This window comes from Orycteropus afer, unplaced genomic scaffold (genome assembly GCF_000298275.1).
Source record: "Orycteropus afer afer isolate SDZICR_OR568_19922 unplaced genomic scaffold, OryAfe1.0 scaffold00046, whole genome shotgun sequence".
Classification (NCBI taxonomy): Eukaryota; Metazoa; Chordata; class Mammalia; order Tubulidentata; family Orycteropodidae; genus Orycteropus; species Orycteropus afer.
In genome coordinates, this window is record NW_006921633.1 from 15,934,711 (window position 1) to 15,953,783 (window position 19,073).

The 19,073-nt window shown below is 37.1% G+C and overlaps 1 protein-coding gene across 1 annotated transcript in view; it reads right to left on the reverse strand.

Moving 5' to 3' along the window:
- The window catches only part of LOC103194634 (WD repeat containing planar cell polarity effector), a 506,739-nt gene that overhangs the window by 480,663 nt on the left and 7,003 nt on the right, over positions 1–19,073 (reverse strand). Inside the window, exons 3-6 of the mRNA XM_007938048.2 lie at positions 12,698–12,745; positions 11,819–11,863; positions 10,300–10,370; positions 9,982–10,041 (exon numbers count right to left, since the gene is read on the reverse strand). Coding sequence (XP_007936239.2) covers positions 9,982–10,041; positions 10,300–10,370; positions 11,819–11,863; positions 12,698–12,745 — 224 coding nt within the window. The remainder of the gene's footprint in view (positions 1–9,981; positions 10,042–10,299; positions 10,371–11,818; positions 11,864–12,697; positions 12,746–19,073) is intronic.

The following is a 19,073-nucleotide window of genomic DNA, read 5'->3' on the forward strand; positions in this document are numbered from 1 at the left end:
GGGAGAACAATGTGGAACAAAACTCAAAATCATTTGGGGAAAAAAAGGGGGGGGGGACAGGTTTGCTGGTCTGATAGAGCCTGGTGGAACCACTGAGACTATGGCCCCTAGCTGCCCTTCAGGTCGGGAATTGAACTCATACCCGTAGCTTCCAGCCAAACAAAAGATAGGCATATGAGTTGAACATTTACCTGAGGTAGATACACTCCTTAAAGAGAACAATCATGGGAGAAAGAAGGGCTGTTTATGTACAGGGAGATACAGCTCAGAGGGCAGGAGTGAAAGGACACTGGGAAGAGGTAACTATGGGAAGGAAGTGGAAGGGGAGCTGTTGCATTGGGGTAAATTGTAGTCAATGTCATGAGACAGAGTGTGTATGAGCTGCTGTATGGAAAGTGAATTTACGCTGTAAACTTTCACCCAAATCACAATTAAAAAAAAAAAATTGTTTAATTGGTTTATGTCTTGCTGTGTAAATTCTCAAAAATGACAACAATAAAAAAAATTTTAAAAATCCAAATAATGAAAAAATTACTAACTATGCATTGTTGTTGTTATGTGCTATCGAGTAGGACCTGACTCATAGGGACCCCTCCTTGGATTTCTGAGGTGGTATCACTACAGAAGTAAATTGCCCACCCTTCCTTCCAAGGAGTAGCTGGTGGGTTTGATCCACCAGCCTTCTGGTTAGTAGTCAAGGGCCTTAGGCAGTATGCTACAAATTGCAAAATACCCAATTTGAGAATATTATAAGTATCTAGAATTACAATTTCCAGTCCATTTTTAAATAATTTTACACACATAAATAATCTGTCCATGGCAAATACAAATTTTTATTTTACCTAAATATAATCATAGTACACACAAAATTCTTGACTTAAGTGGCAGACATAAGGTGTTTCAAATATTTCTCAATTATGAACAGTTTACTTGGACATTTATGTAAATAGTTTTCTAGAAGTCATAGCTTACAATGGAATTGTCCTCCAAATTGGTAATTGTACACTCCAATCAGTAGTTTATGAGACTATTAATTTTCCTATAACTTCACCAACACTTGATATTGTTAGATTTAAATATTTGCTTATGTGTTGAGTGAAAAAAATAGTATCTCATTGCTGTTTTAATTTGCACATTATGATAGTAGGTGAAAAAAGACACCTTTGAAATTATTTGTATTTAAGGGGGAGCCAGAGGAACTGAATAGAAGAGAAACACATAGGCAAGGTCAACAATATTGGTAATGATCTAATTCATTAGTTCAGTGTGGGCTTCATGTGCATTTATTTTATAATACATAAAAAAGAGTATCAGTAATATATAAATAGAAGTATCAAATATTATATAATAAAAATTTTAAACCATATATACAATATACCATCTTTCAGCAAATGTTTAAAATATGCATATGTATATATTATTGTTGTTGTTGTTGTTATGTGTCGTCGAGTCAGACCCAACTCATAGCGACCCCTCCTTGGGTTTCTGAGGCGGTATCACTACGGAAGTAGATGGCCCAACTTTCCTTCCAAGGAGTAGCTGGTGGATTTGAACCGCCAAGCCTTCTGGTTAGAAGTCAAGTGCCTCAGGAACTACGCCACCAGAGCTCCTTATGTATAAATATATATATACATAGTAAAAAGATAAATATCAAAAGGTGAGTAGTGGATAACAGTGAGCAGTTGGATAAGGTGATTGATGTCCCTTCAGGCTTTTCTTTGTTTCCAAATTTTTAGCTTGAGTTTGTCTGTTATTTTTGTAATTTTAATGAAAGCCGTTAAAGACTATTCAAAAGTGGGAACATGTAAAGTATTAAGCTATCATACACTGGCTAAAATGAGTTTCATTGGCCTCAAAAGGCTCCTGGACAGTATTATTCCTTTGTTTATTACCCAACAGCATAGCAAATAATAGTTTTGGTACAGGTCAAAAAGGTCATCAAATAAGTATCTATGGAGAAATCTTTTCAAGCTACCTTTCTAGTTTTTGTTTTATTATCTGAAGACAAAACACTTACTTATCAACATGGTTAGGTTCCTAAGACCAGGTCATTATGCAAAAAATAGGCATTAAGTGAAGATGGAAGATGAACACATAAGCTCACCAAATAAAGGATAATTACATATTACATAACTGCCAAACCATTGAGAATCATGGCCCAGCCAAGTTGACACATACCTTGACCATTAAAAACAGCATTATTCTCTCCTTGCACATAGCATTCATTACTGCCAGATGTGTATCATTAAAGCTCAAAATAATCAGATTTTTTTAACCACTCTCATAAACATAAAATGTCAGGTAACAAGGGAGCCAATGGGAGCTCTGGTAGCGTAGTGACTAAGGCACTTGATTGCTAACCAGAAGGCTGGAGGTTCAAACCCACCAGCCACTCCTCGGAAGGAAGATGAGGCAATCTACTTCCGTAGTGATACTGCCTCAGAAACCCAAGGAGGGGTCGCTATGAGTCAAGTCTGACATGACGGCTCATAACAACAACAACAACAACAACAAGTGTATATCTTTAGTAATGCTTTTCCTCACTACCAACAATGTCCTCTCTTCCTCCTTATTTCACCCAATTTTGTCCTTTCCAAAGTTTACTATTAAATCTTAACCAACTAGTCATCAACAACAATCACTAAACATTACCTGTTTAGGTACTATATGAAGTAATTTAGCACTTAGTCTCAAATTATTCTTTAACTTTGTAAACTAATTTTCTTTCTGAAATATATTTAAAGTCAGTCCTTTGAAGGTAGGGATTTCACTTATATTTTCAATAATCTTTAAAGATGAGTTTATTGTTGGACCTCAATAAGTGCCTATTTAAAGACAACTTAGTAATGATAACACTGAGATTTATAAGTAGTTAAATATTAAAACAGGGAACAAAGTATGCTTCAAGCCTTTCTTCAAACCCCCTGACTTCTCAACTCTCCAACCTTCTGATCTTTAGGGAAACAAGTATCTCTACAATTTCTCATCAGTCAACTGACATTCAAGTTTCTTTTGCTGACTCAATTTTCCTCTTCTGTTCCCTAAATGAGAAAATCCTTGGCTCACTTCATGAGATCATCTACTCAGTGGCTTAGTATCATCTCTTTGTTGTTTTCTCTCTTATCTGCACCTCCAACCTTTCACTGCAGTTCCATGTTTCATCATTTGATTATTTGGTTGCTTCATATTTAACACAGCCAAAACTAAATTTTCTACCTACCATTCTAAATTTCTTTGCTGGCTATCAACATTCTCTGCCATTTAGCCTCATTGTATTTATCCTTTGAAAATATTTCACTGCCCCCAGTTCTCATGTTTTACTCTACATCCCTCTGCTAATTCTTCCATAAGTCTAATTTTTATAAAGCATTTGTCTGCTCTAAAATGTTTATAGTGTTACAGGACAAAGTATCAATCCCAAGTGTAACATTCAAAGCCCCTTACAATGAGGCATCAAATACCATTCAAACTTATACTTTGTTGTTCAACATGAACCATTTGTCCCCAAATGGGCCCCTCTCCTTACTACCACATAAATACACCATTTTACTCTCCTTGAATACCTCAGTTAATCTAATTCCTTTTTTTCTGAAATTCCGTTCAATTTAACCTAATCAAATTTATGTATCCTTTAAGATCTAAGCAAAATTATAACTTCTCCACAAAATTTTTCTTAATTATTGCAGATTCCATTGATTTCTGCTTTCTCTAACTTGTTCTATCTTTTCACTTGGTGTCATGCAACTTGGCATTCATCAGTGTCCTAGTGATTTCATGTGTCTCTATGCTCCTTGACTACACTGTGCTAGGAACTCAGCCCATGCCTTACTCTTCCTTAGTGACACTGACAGTGCCTCCACAGTGAACAGTCAATAAATAGTGTATAGATGTTGTTGTTGTTATTTGTCATCATGTCGGACCCTACTCATAGCGACCCCTCCTTGGGTTTCTGAAGCAGTATCACTATGGAAATAGATTGCCCAACCTTCCTTCCCAGGAGTGGCTGGTGGGTTTGAACCACTAGCCTTCTGGTTAGCAGTCAAGTGCCTTAGCCATTATGCTACCAGAGCTCCTAGTGTATACATAATATGCTACTATTAATAGTTGTAAATAAAACTATGGTTTGTCTATTGTTATTTTCTGAAGAAATAATTTCTGAATTTGATGAGAGGAAAGATTAAGCAATGATGCTACTCATTCTACAATTTAGTAAGTTGTGATAAAATGAGTTCCAAAAGGTCACAATCTATCTGTGACAGACCTGGAAGATAACGTATATTTTTGCATAGCTAGTCAAGTAATTCATTACAGGAATTAAAATAGGGAACCTGTCTTTTCTTGGCATCTTAAAACTGTGCCTAGAAATCTAGAATTGTTATATAAAGAAACTAAAATGAAACTGACTATATTGTATACTTTTACAGTTAAATACACATACATGATTTGATCTAAAAGCAACATACGTAAAGTTGTATTTGCTCTTAATGATAATATTTTTAATTATGTAATGATCTACAAATAAGAATTGGACTTGAAACATAATACTTTAGGAATTTATGAATTCCACCATAGTGATGAATAAACTAGTAGTGTTTTAATGGTGAGACTATTATTCCCTAGAACAGTTTGTAAAATAAGTTAAGAAATTCAAATAGGAGATTATTAAGTTCTTCCTATTAATAAAATAATTTCAGGAGACCAAAGAAAGTGAGAAATATATTTAGTAGCTAGTAAAATTAAAATTCCAAATTACCTTTCATACTTCTTAATGCATCTCAAACTAGGTAGAGCCACGGTCTGAAAAACCAACTTCCTCAGACAATTTTTCCCCAGACATATGTGCAGCGTAGTAAATCATATGGTATGGGTTTTCTAGCCATAGTCTTTGTAACTCCCACCAGATTATGGGTGGGACCATGCAATTTAAACTCCTGATTGTTAAAGTCATCCACCTGGGGCATTTCTATTGGAGCAGCATGAAGTAATCTTCTGGGAAAGTTTTCTCTCTTTCTCTGTCTCTCACGTGTGTAGAACTCTGATGTTGGGACTGGTTGGTTTTGCCACTCTGCCAGGCTCAAAATGAGCCCTCCTAGAGGCAGAAGGAATGAGACTCCTGGCTAAGAGAAACATGCTGCTGAGAGAGATGTCCCACTGTGTGAGAGATGCCTAGCTGAGAGAGAGAGAGAAGGAGATGCCCAGCTGAGAGAGATAGACACCAGCTGAGAGAAATGCTCAGCTGAGAGACGGCAGCAGTGGAACCAAGAGGCATGAGATAAAGTGGCAGGCTTACCTGGCCCACAGAGACAGAGGCCAGGCTGAGAGGCCAAGGGCTAGAGAAGCATGTCTAAGGGCACAGCAGAGGGGACACTGTCCTGACCAAAGAATTGTATCCTAAGTGCAATTCTGAATTTGAATGGTAGCCTGTTGCTTCCCTGATAAACCCCATAATCTGTGAGTTCTGTGTGGCCACTGTAGTGAATTATCAAACCCAGCAGAGAGGTGGTGGGTGCTGCGGGAGGGATGGTTGGTGTCAAGGTTGGTAAGAGGGCTGGAGGGTGGCAATATGTCTGGCCTCATAGGAACAGGCCTTGGGCTGCTGATGGTGATTCTGTCTTCTTCTTGTGAAGTTAGAGGAGGTCAGAAGATGCCACCTCCCTGCCCTGTTAGCAATATGTATCAGTGAATCTTTATTTGTATACTGTTATGAACTTACAAGCAGAGGAATTATTTTTAAAACGGTACAACTTACAGATCATTAAATCAACAACATAACTAAGCTTTGGTAAGGCTGATGACCTATAAATACTCATTATTCGACTAAGAAGATCCAAGGTCTCCTGAGACCCTTTTATGTTGTTGCACTTGCCTCTCTAACTGCTGAACAACTGGACCTTTGGGAAAAATAAAGACATCATAAAGAGAAGACAACAAAAATAAATTCCACAAGTCCTAAATTTGCCATTTCTTTAGGGGTGACAAATTTAGGTTAGTTGTGTAGTGGCCAAATTAAAAAACTGAAAGTCCCAATGTTTTAGCACTGAGGCACTGAGGAACTTTTTCACTTCTTTTCTAACAGTTATAGTTTTGTTTGTTTGTTTTTGTTATTTTTTTTTCACTATAACATACAACTTTATTTCCAGATTTTTTTTCTGCAATTTCTTTTCTTTTTCTTTTTTTATTGTGATTTGGGTGAAAATTTACAGAGCAAATTCACTTTCCATACAGCAGTTCACATACACTTTGTTTCATGACATTGAACACAATTTACCACAATGCAACATCTCCCCTCATGCTTCCTCCTGATACTTACCTCCTCCCTGTGTCCATCCTTCCATGCACTCCTGCATCCTGAGCTGTCTCCATGTGCAGCTCTTCTTTCTCCCATGATTGTTTTCTCCAAGGAGTGTATCTAACTAAGGTAAAATGTTCAACTCATATGCCTATCTTTTGTTTGGCTGGAAGCCACAGGTGTGGGTTCAATTCCAGATCTGAAGAGCAGCTAGGGACCATAGTCTCAGTGGTTCCACCAGGCTCTACCAGACCAGCAAACCTGGTCCCCCCCCCCTTTTTTTCTCCAAATGATTTTGAGTTTTGTTCTACATTGTTCTCCCTCTCTATCAAGGATCTCCTACATAGATCCCCTTCCAAGTGGTTGACAGTAGTAGCCGGGCACCATCTAGTTCTTCTGGTCTCATAGTCATATAGGCTGCAGATCGGATGGTGTACCAGTCACTAGGACTAATTGTTTCCATGAATTTTTGGTTTTCTTCATTCTTCTTTGCTCTGGACGAGGAGAGACCCATCGTTGCATCTAGATGGCAGCTTGCAAGCTTTTAAGATCCCAGTCGCTACTCGCCAAAGTAGGAGGTGAAACAATGTTTTGTGTGGTATGTTATGCCAATTGAGCTTGATGTCCCCTGCCACTATGGTCCTGAGCCCCCAGGTTCAACTACTCAATCCCTCTTGGTAGCTGGGTGTGAGCAAGCAGTGACTACAACCTTGTCCCTTGTCAACTCTACTATACACCTGGGAATTCAGATCATACACATAAACTTATAGGACCACTGTCTGCCAACCCTAAATATGTTCTTGGGTACACTCCCCACTTCATAGACATACCTAATAGTTCAGCCTGTCCACCCATCTATCCACCCATATACCCATATTTGCCTTCACTGACAACGCCATACTATATGTGCAAAAGGGTTCATCTTTGTTGTCTGTACTTCCCACGTACCTCTCTATGTCTTTCTCTTCCTCGATGCCACTATATTGATCACTCACATTTGGTACATTGCCCTTCTCTTCACCCAAATCAATACTTAACTCTAACCTAACAGGTATAGAATATTTTGTTTAGTCAACTGCTGCCATTTAAAGGTAAAAATGTGATGCTTGAGCTAAATTTTTAGAAGGGTCTACAAGAATAGACCCCAGAATATATTTTTAGAAGACCTAGCTAAGAATCCTATCAAGAAACTGAGAGTTTGGATTGATAATGTTAAGAGGTCTCAGAAAGGCCCCATGTGTGTATCTAAGTGTTTCTGTGATGTGAAATGGGGGCTTACATGGACCTGTAGGGAAGGCCAAGGTATCTTGCTAAAATATAAAAACCAAACCCACTGCCATCAAGTCAAATCCGACTCACAATGACCCCTCCTTGAGTTTCCGAGGTGGTTAACACTACGGAAGTACATTGCCCAACCTATACCACAGCAAAAATGTGCTGCAAAAGGTTTATTTTAGGAACATCTTACTGTTCAGACAAATAAAATACAAAATATGACAGAATATAAACAGAGACAAGTTCCATTGGAAGTGTTAAATTAAAAGCCAAGTTATTGGCATACAAGCTTAAGAAAGCAGTATAGTCAGGTTGCTGCAAATTACAAAGGTATTAGAATATACCATAAAAATTCCTTTCATGTTAATTCAATAATAAGGGACATCCCTCTCCATACTTTCTCTTAAAATACTTCCTTATTAAATTAAAATGCAATAAAGTCTATCTAAAAAGGATTGCCTAGTGGGATGCTCCACTGCATATTTTGAGGCTTGACATGTTCCAACATACCCTGTGTAATGGTAAGGGTGGAGGCCATGAGACACACCCCTTACTACAGGCGGCAGGCTTGCCCTCCAGTCAAATAATTTTGAGCCTGTTTTTAAGGTGAGTAATGGCATTAAAACTACAATTTGAGTTGCACTAAAATTGAAACTTTCTGGAGCTTATTTTGCATTAAACTTTTAAAGTTTAAAACATTTTCATGCAAACAATTTATGAATTTCTATAATCCCATTTTTTTAATAGTGTCTAAGGTGAATTTAAGAAGTATTACAGTTCTAAAAGCATTAACTCAGGCTTATAAATAAACTCTGGAAACAATAATTTTGTACCTGATGAGGAAAAAACCAAATAGTTTGTAGAGTAAAACTAGTTTGAACAAAACTGAGGAAAAACTACCAGGTGCCATCAAGTCATTCCCTACTCAGGGCAACACCAGGTGTTTCCAAGCATAACCTGGGCCCATAGAGTTTTCAGTGGCTGTGATCCTTCAGAAGTACATTACCAGCCCTTTCTTCCAAGGTACCTCTGAGTGCAGTCAAATTGCCAGCCTTTTGGTGAATAGCTGAGCACTTAACCATGTGTGCCACCAGGGAATCCTGACAAAAAACTAGAGTCCTCTAAAATGATAGTCTATATTCAAATGGTAAGTAAGATATTCTTATAATTACTACAAATTTGAGGTTGTAGATTTATGGATAGAACCGCTAGCCTAAAATTCAACCAAGAATGGTAAGATCTAAAATGAGCCACATTGTAAACAAAAATTTAAACTGATACAGGAAATTCAATTCCATAAAACTGTAATAATTAGTAATATTGACACAATTTCTATTATACTGATGAATAGAACATAAATGAAACAACAAAAAAACAGCTATCAAGTTGATTCTGACTCATGGTGACCCCACTGTTACCTAGTAGAACTGCTCTACAGGGTTTTCTTGGCTGTAATCTTTATAGAAGCAGATCACCAGGTCTTTCTTACGCAATGCCACTTGGGGAAATCTGAACCACCAACCTTTAGGTTAGTAGTAAGAGCAAACCATTTGCACTAGCCAGGGATCTGCTGAATAAGCTATAACTTATAATTCTTTTCATCATAAGCAAATGAAACTTTTCTAGAAAATAGTATTTTTAAAACCTATTAGCAAAGTTGAGGCATTTATTCATTATGTAGTAATCAACAGACAATAATTAGGTCCTTATTATGTTCTGAATCGAGGCTCATTCAGTATTTAGCTCATCCTCTCTAGACCCTGGTAGTGCTCTCCACATTCTGTGATGGAACTGTTCAATATGATAGATATGTTCTATCTGCACCGTCCAATACCATAACATGTAGTGCAACTGCAAAACAACATTTTTCATTTTATTTAATTTTAAAAAAAGGTTTTCTTTTTTTGTTCTGGTTTTTTTGTTTATATTTTCTTGTCTTTTTAAAATTTTTTCTTTTTCATTTTAACTTTTATTTAAATAGCCACATATGACTAGTGGCTACCATATTAAAGAGCACAGGGTTAGAAGGTTCGTGTTGGGTCTAACTCTAGTTTGCTTGTTGATTTCTGTAAGCACAGTATTTCCAAACACTGAAGTATGCCACATACTTTTTTGTCCCACGGTTTCATCTTTTTCAAAAATATGATTAGATCTATCTCAGTAAAGACTCAATACATTTCAGAGAACACTCAAACAAAAAATACCAACTGAAAAGATCATAAGTGTTTACAGTGTGCCAATACAACTACACTGATTAATGTTAATGTTAGTTTGAGAATGACTAGAATTCAAACTCTGAAATATCTTCTCCTAAAAAGTTTCTGCCCATTACCTATCATAACACAAAAATACCAATTACTGCATAGTTTCAGAGCTCCCTTGGTTAAACACTGCAAAAGTATGTCAAACCATTTTACCTGACAGACATATTTGTTCTTCCATTTGCTCAGCACACACTGACTGTTTTGCATCAGCTCCTAGGACAGAAAAAGAGAGAGTGCAGTTAGCTATATACATTGTCATTATCAGTTAAAGTGCTTCTGATTTGCAAGCAAAAAAGAAAAAAAAACAGATCAGCATGCCACACAAAGATGCAACTGTTTTAGAACTCCTCAGTGGACAAAAGCAAAGCTATCATCACGATGAGAGTTGATCCTTTACAAAAATTAAAGCTGGTGAAAGATGTTTTAAAACAGATTTGTTTGTTGCCATTTTTGAAACTTTTTGAAAGATACCTCCAACTCCTTGAGTGAGTCTCGAAGCTTTTCTGGGCGCCTGTTTTTGAGTGTCCAAGGATAATCTCGTGCTGGCAAATAAAACATGTATTACAGTTAGTTAAACACGACTTAAAAAGGAAACTCTACTCAGTGTGACTTAGGAAGATTAAAATAAAACACTTTCATAATTGAGAGGAAGTGGGCTTCATTTCTATCATCAGATGACAGCCTTTTGAAAGGCTTTGTCATAGGAACAGGATTTTTACCACAAAACAATCTCCCTGATCATAATTTTATGATGACAGCCAACAAGGCTCAGAGATTCCCTGGGAGTTTCCTAAGCTTGTAAATCTAGTACTTAGCAGTCAATGACCTACTCTATACTATCTAAAATACTATTTGATGTAAATAATTAAATATTCAATCCAACAGAAATCCCAAATTTTCCAAGTAACCTTTTCAGATCTTGAAATTCTCAGGAGTAATTAACTAATATAATAAAGAAAGAAATAATACACAAAAATGGTACACAGAAGAATTTCAAATTAAGAATCAAAGTCACATTTAAAAAAAATCTGAGGGAAATTCAACTTTTCACAAATCAAGCAATAATAGTGCTCTTTTCTTATTTAAAATACTACTCTCTTAAATCTACATCAATTATGATAAGCCCTTCTTTCATTTTAAATGAATTTAACTGAGAAATAAAATTGTTTAGTGTCTTCTCAATGTTAGCCTAAAAAAAATTAAAGACAGTTCTGCTTAAAAGAATTAATAGAATGTTAAACTCATTATAATATCTGTTCCATCATAAAATGAAATATATATATATAGCATACATAGACATTTAAATTTGACAGTAGGATTGCTATATAGCTTATTTCAGCAACTAATTTGGTTCTATAAGCATAATTTAAAATATTTAGAGCATATATGCAAATTAAAAAATCTGTGTTACATCTAAAATACAGTATTTTTAAAAGTTAAGCATGTCAGCTTGACCACTGAAAACAAAAGTGAGTGGTAATTTCAGCTCCAACTGTGTCCTAAATAAAGTCTTAATCACATCTAATTTTAAGTTCATTAAAACCATATTACATATGTAACATATTTACATATTTGGGAACAGAAAACACAGGAGGAAATAAAGTGCTAATACTAATAATTACAAATCGTATTTTCTTAAAATGGGTAAATGGTTTAAGCAAAGTTTAAATTATAAAAAAATTTATCATCAGAACATAAATATGGTGTGTTTATTTGAAATATATGAAATAATATAAATATAGTTCATTACAAAAGTTTATGTTTACATAAATCAAAACAGAATAAAGGTTTTAGTAGTCTAAATTAGAAAGGTCTAACAAATATAAACTTACATAATTATGTACTTAAACAATGGGTTTTACAACTACAAGAACTTTGGTGGAAATAAGGATTCCTATTTGTACAGAAATAAGAATGTTAATACTGAACCTTCAGGGATATTAAAAATCGCATTTTATAATAATTACAAAACAATATCAAGTAAGCTTACATTCTGCCAGCTTCTGCTTTTCTTCTAAGTTACCATGTTCTGTCACTGATATTGTGGCAAAGGAGAGAAGGAAAGAAGGAGAAAAAGTGGAATTTATTTTAATTATAATACCTTGTATTTTTATATTAACATGTATAATTTAATATCACACACATATTGAGATTAATAAAGCATGCTAAACTTAAAAAGGGCAGTTGAAAAACTTCCCTAATTTAGATGTTTTCATTTCATGGGGATATTTCCTAAATTTGCAGTGAAAGGCTTATGTGGCTCAACAGGTGGGCCAATATCCTAAGCTTCCAATCTCATCAGATAGGGAAGGGAATTGCAATCGAGCCCAGAACAGAAGCTGCTTCAGTCTGTCATCAGAACCATGAAGTCAGCCTATTAACCACCAAGCTAAGCACACAGGATGCTCACACAAGCCCCACTTCAACAGAGACCGAAACAGGAAGTAACTCTAGCTAGAAAGACCTTTTGGCCCATCATGAAACTTCTAAGATTAACAGGATTAATCAGATAAAGAAAATTGATCATTCACTCAGAAATGCCTATTTCAGATATCAGGTGAAGATCCAGGAGGCCAGCATCAGTGGGACTCATGCATTAACAATGCCCTCTACTGGGACAGATAAATAAATATGAATAGACTGTCCAGTTATCAACCTGATCAGCAATGAAATAAAAATTTCATGTTCTTCTACAGCATTTTCTCAATATTACTTTATTTTATATAGAACAGATATTAAACTAAGTGACTTTTCTTGAAATTCTAGACTTTATCTAAAGCTCATAAAAACAGAATTTTTTAATGGTCAGTGTTTTATAGTTTAGAATATTTTGTTTATAAAAATTAGTTTAGTGGATTAGGTACTTTACCTGGTGGATCTTTCTTGTCATAATACTGGTAAATTCCAATGTCTCTGTCTATAAAAAAGAAGAAATAACATCAAATTGTAGTAAAAAGTTTGGGAGAGTAAGAATCCGAGGCATAATACCTGGAGGTGGGATTGGGGTGATGGTGGAAAGAATGTCTGTATGCTACTGGAAATAAAATAGCTCAGAAGCACCTGGCATTGGCTTCATCTATTCTAGAGATATGCAGGGACTGGAAAGTTGATTAATGAGAAAAGATTTACACAAAACTATCATGGAATGAGGAAAATGTTAAGTACTGAAATCAAAGAGGACCAAGTTTTGTCTCTCATACTTCCTCTAATATTAGTGATACTGCCTCGGAAACCCAAGGAGGTGTCGCTATGAGTCAGGTCTGACTTGACCGCACATAACAACAACCATTAAGCAATGCCAAAGGAAATCAGTAGATGGAATAAAATGCCCTAGCTGTTGGATTCTGAACTGTGGCTTTTTCTCCCTCTGATTTAGCTCAAGGATCTAGTTCTCAGCCAATGGCACCTGCGGAAAATTTAAGGAGTGAATAGGATTAAAGGAAGGTACGGATAGACTATTCGATATTTGTTTCAATTCAAGAACCTTTCCAAATACATTCAAATTTGCATTCTTTGCTGAGGTAACAAAAGAAGCAAAGACAGACTTGCCAGATGTTGAGAGTGGTTTAACCAAGGAACTTGTTAGAAAACAAGTAATTGTGTCTGTTTTCTTCATATCTGTGAATAATGAAATATCTCACTGAAGTAGTATTTGTTTCATTTTACGCACAATAACTCTCTGCTACTAACAAAAGGAGAATACAAGCTTCTAAAGAAGCGGAAGCAGTACAGGCTGCCCTCTAGTGACTGACGGCTCCAAACTTTCTTTACTGAATAACCTAACTCCAAAAAAGTGTATCACTTCTGTAATTAACTTTACAAATACAGTTTTTCAAAATGACCAGTTATGGATACTTACTGAAGCAGTATTTTATTCAGGATGCCATTAATTTGCACATACAATTTTGAAGAACGTAGTTTATGATATCTAACAAGGAGTGATTGGGAAAGGGCATGTGTAGGGTACAGACAATATTTTATTTTTTGAGCTGGGAGGTGATTATAATTACCACTATAACTACTGTTTGTAGTTTGAAACATCTTTATTATTACTGCTTGTACTTCAGAACACAATTTTCCAGTACATATGCTATATACTTCAATAAAAAATTTCATAAAATCTAAGAACCAAAGGCACTATGGGGGAAAAAAAAAAAAAAAAAAAACCCACTGCCATTGAGTGTATTCCAATTCATAGTGACCCTATAGGATAGAGCAGAACTGTCCCGTAGGGTTTCCAAAGCTGTCAATCTTTACAGAAGCAGACTGCCTCATCTTTCTTCCACAGAATGACGGTGGGTTTGAACCACCAACCTTTTGGTTAGCAGCCAAATGCCTGAACCACTGGGCCACCAGAGTGCCAGGCACTACCCTATAATATTGCAACCTATTAATTATGTCCATTATTCTATTGTGTCCAATGTACCACAACTTTAGTATAAAAATATGAAGATCACAAGAGTCCTTGACTTCTGTGTACACATCTGACCTACTGCATCTGTTCCACAGTGGAGTTGCCAAACCCAAGCAAGAACAGGGTATCTGCATAGGAGACCTCCCCATGTGGCTGTCAGAGGCCAAGCAAGATGAGGAATGTATCTATGCAGACAGTCGGTTGGCATGATATATCAGAACCATAGCAGGTTGAGATGGATAGTCACATGGGGCAATGGCCTGGTGTGGGGTGTTAGAGGCTAAACAAGGTGAGGAGGACATCTACATATGGTGGTAGCCAAGCAAGGTGTATCAGAGCCCCTGTGAGGCTAGAAGGGCACCCACACAGGAAAGGGAGAGACAGCTGAGACAGGAGATTGACTGCATATAGGGTGATTAAGCAAGCAAGTTAATTAAAAACAAAAGAGTTAAGTTTCCTATTGCCTGAGAAGTACAAATATAGAAAAGGAGGAAAACCGAATGAACTCTGCATTCAGAGTGCATAGTTGGACTATGAGTGGAATAGGAGGTACCGGTTTGAACATAGTTTTCAAGGAGCTCTGGTGGCATAGTAGTTAGGCGTTTGACTGCTAACCAGAAGGTTGGTGCTTCAAACCCACCAGCCACTCCAAAGAAGGAAGACTGAGCAATCTACTTCTGTAAAGATATACTGCCTCGGAAACCCAACGGGAGTCACTATGAGTAGGAATCGACTCGACGGCAGTGAGTTTCATTTTTTGAGTTAGAGAGATATAGAAGTAGATATGGATGTAAATATAAGTGCATGCATGCATACATACATTCCCTTAGCTCAGTCAACTGAGAGGGCCTGAGAGCAAGGATACACCAATAGTAATGAGCACACATTCACTTGTAGATTCCACTGTCCTCTAAAAGGAATCAACGCCTTTGACAAGTAGCTGATTTCAGGGCTGGGGCAGAGAAAGTACAGCATGAGCCCGGAACATCTTTTGTAGCAAAAATCATCAAAAAAAAAAAAAAAACCTCACTACATCGAGTCAATTACGACTCCTAGCGACCTCTACTGGGTTTCAGAGGTGGTAAATCTTTACTCAAGTAGATTGCCCAGTCTTCCTTCCGCAGAGTGGCTGGTGGGTTTGAACTGCCAACCTTCTAGGCAGTACACCACCAGAGCTCCTTACCAGAAAGCATGAAAGTGCTTAAATACAGACAGGGACCTATCAAAAACATATAGAAGCCTGCTTAAAGGGGGACCCACTGGCCACATCAAGGATAATTTAAACATCAATAGAAATAATGATAGTAATGGTTTATATAACCACAGAACAAAATAAAAAATCTGAGTACATAGAGATAAAATAAATAAATAAAAAATACATTTTAAGTGTGGTGTAGATTAAGATATTTACATAGTTTAAAGGTACCTCCCTACAAAATACTTATTAATTACAAAGGGGGAAAGAGCAAGTTTACAGTGGAGAGGCCTAGTAAACACCACCTGAATCAAATATTTGTGAACATTATCAGTAAAGAGACAAATACTGGGTGCCACCTGAGAGGGTGCACTGGAGAACACAGAATCACTTCTGGGATACCATACCATACCTACTGCTATCAAGTCGATCCCAACTCATAGTGAACCCTAACTGGGTTTCCAAGATGGTAAATCTTTACCGAAGTAGATTGCTTCATCTTCCTCCCATGGAGCAACTGGTGCATTTGAACTGCTGACATTGTGGTTAACAGTCAAATGCCTTACCCACTACGCCACCAGAGCTCCTTACTTCTGGAATATCCCTGCCAAACATGCATAATCCATATATAGTTGTGAGGAAACTTGAGAAAAATCTAAACTTGGGAACACCTTACAAAATGTTGTTGTTGTTGTTGTTGTTATGTGCTGTAGAGTTGGACCCGACTCATAGCGACCCCTCCTTGGGTTTCTGAGGCAGTATCACTACGGAAGTAGATTGCCCCATCTTCCTTCTGAGGAATGGCTGGTGGGTTTGAACTGCCAGCCTTCTGGTTAGCAGTCAAGTGCCTTAGGCACTAGGCTACCAGAGCTCCCCACCCTACAAAATAACTGCTCTAAAATGTAATATAATACTCTCATAGCTTACTGTCAAAGGGAAGGTAAATTTGGTAAGAATTTACATAGATGAAAATATCTGTATTTTCTTCTCACATTTATTTGATGGGCTGGGTGGGAAGAGAATACCAGCTAGGAAATAAATGTCCTCTGAATTTTGAAGGCATCCTTCCATTGCCTCACAGCTTCCAGTGTTGGTATTGAAAAGGTCAAGGCCAATCTGAGTCCAACCCTTTGTATGTAACATATTTGCTCTGGTAGCATAGTGGCTAAGGCACTTGACTGCTAACCAGAAGGCTGGCGGTTCAAATCCACCAGCCACTCCTCGGAAGGAAGGTTGGGCAATCCTACTTCTGTAGTGATACTGCCTCGGAAACCCAAGGAGGGGTCGCTATGAGTCGGGGCCGACTCGACGGCAAATAACAACAACAACATCATAAAGGTTTTGGATTTAATGTTCTGAAATTTCAGTGATGAGCCTTGACCATCAAGAAAGGGTCTTTATCCATTCACCATGTTGGGTACTTAATGGGCTGTTTTAGTCTGTTGTTGTTGTTGTTATATGCCGTCGAGTCGGCACCGACTCATAGCGACCCCTCCTTGGGTTTCCGAGGCTGTATCACTATGGAAGTAGGATTGCCCAACCTTCCTTCTGAGGAGTGGCTGGTGGGTTTGAACCACCAGCCATCTGGTTAGCAGTCAAGTGCCTTAGGCACTATGCTACCAGAGCTCCTAGAAACTCATTTATTCATTTCTATGAAAACTTCTCGCAATAATTCTTTGACAAATTCCACTTCTCTTCTTTGCTGCTTTTCCTGGAACTATTAGTTCAATGTAGAGTTCCTAGGTTGAGCCTCTAATATTCTTTCCTCTATTTTCTGTCTTTTCTCACAGAATGCATTTGATTTTTTTTCTATCATATTTATGTATATTTTCAATATAACTGTTTTCTTGATTATAAAAATAATATATGTTTGTAGCAGAAAATTTAGAATAAAAGCACAAAAAACATAAAGGAATCATACATTCACTATTCTGAGATACCTACTAATACATCTGTCTCTCCTTAGGTCCCTGGATAGTGCAAACAATTTGCACTCATCCAGTAACCGAAAAGTTGGTGCTCTGAACCCATCCATTGGCACTGCAGAAGAAAGTTCTGGCTATTTACCTCCATTAAGATTATAGACAAAAAAACCCAATGGAGCAATTCTACTGTATAACTTATGGAGTAGTCATGACTCAAAACTGACTCAAAAGATTTGGTTTTGTTTCTCCTTAAAGTTTTTTTTTCTGTACGTGTATTCATTACTAAATAAAAGTGTCTTACTGAAAATGTTATCATAACATTTGTTTTAAATATTGAATGAATACAAAAAGCTACCCATAATGTGAAAAAAATACAAAAGAAGATACACATATAAGCTTAAAAAAATAAAAAATCCACCAATTTAAGAAAAAAGAGCATTACTTTTTTCTTTTTTAATTGTGATTTGGGTCAAAGTTTACAGAGCAAATTCACTTTCCATACAGCAGTTCACACACACTCTGTCTCATGACATTGACCACAGTTTACCACAATGCAACAGCTCCTCTCCCACTTCCTCTCCATAGTTACCTCTTCCCTCTGTCCATCTCTCTATGCACTCGTGCCCCCTGAGCTGTCTCCCTGTGCATAAACAGCCGTTCTTTCTCCCATGATAGATCTCTCTAAGGAGTGTATCTACCTAGTGTAAATGTCCACCTCATATGCCTGTCTTTTGTTTGGCTGGAAGCCACAGGAGTGGGTTCAATTCCAGAACTGAAGGGCAGCTAGGGGCCATAGTCTCAGTGGTTCCACCAGGCTCTATCAGACTACCAAACCTGGCCCCCCCTTCTTTTATTATTTTTTTTAAATGATTTTGAGTTTTGTTGTACATTGTTCTCCCTCTCTTTCCAGGATTTCCTACATAAATCCCCCTCCAAGTGGTTGACAGTGGCAGCTGGGCACTATCTAGTTCTTCTGCTCTCATAGTCATATAGGTTGAGGATCGCATGGTATACCAGTCACTTAGATTGTTTCCATGAATCTTTGGTTTTCTTCATTCTTCTTTGCTGAAAAAAGAGCACTACTGTGTCCATTCCTTCCCCTCTGAAAACAGTACTAAATTTTGTGCTTACCATCCTCTTAATTTTCTTCATTGTATTGCCAGATGTTTGTACTCTTAAACAATATCTTATTAAATTTTGGCTGCTGTTTTTTAATGCCCTCTAAAAATAATAACACTATCTGTCCTCTTCCGCAACTTACTTTTTATTTTTGCCCAATATTATGATTCATGCCTTCATCAAACTGTTGCATATATCTGTAATTTATTCACTTCCTCTGTTGCATGAATTTATTTATCCATTTTCCTATTTATGGACAGTGGGTTATTTCTAGTTTCCTGCATTACAGACAGTACTGGTGGGAACATTTCTGACATGTCTCCTGGTGCACAAGTGCCAGAGCTTTTGCTAAGGTATATACCTAGGAATGGAATTATTGGTTTATAGGTTATAGGTTCTCTTAGAAAATAAAAAATAAAATTAAAAAAAAGGCCATTTCACTGCTGAGAGCTCTGGTAGCATAGTGGCTAAGGCACTTGACTGCTAACCAGAAGGCTGGCAGTTCAAACCCACCAGCCACTCCTCGGAAGGAAAATGGGGCAATCTACTTCCGTAGTGATACTGCCTCGGAAACCCAAGGAGGGGTCGTTAT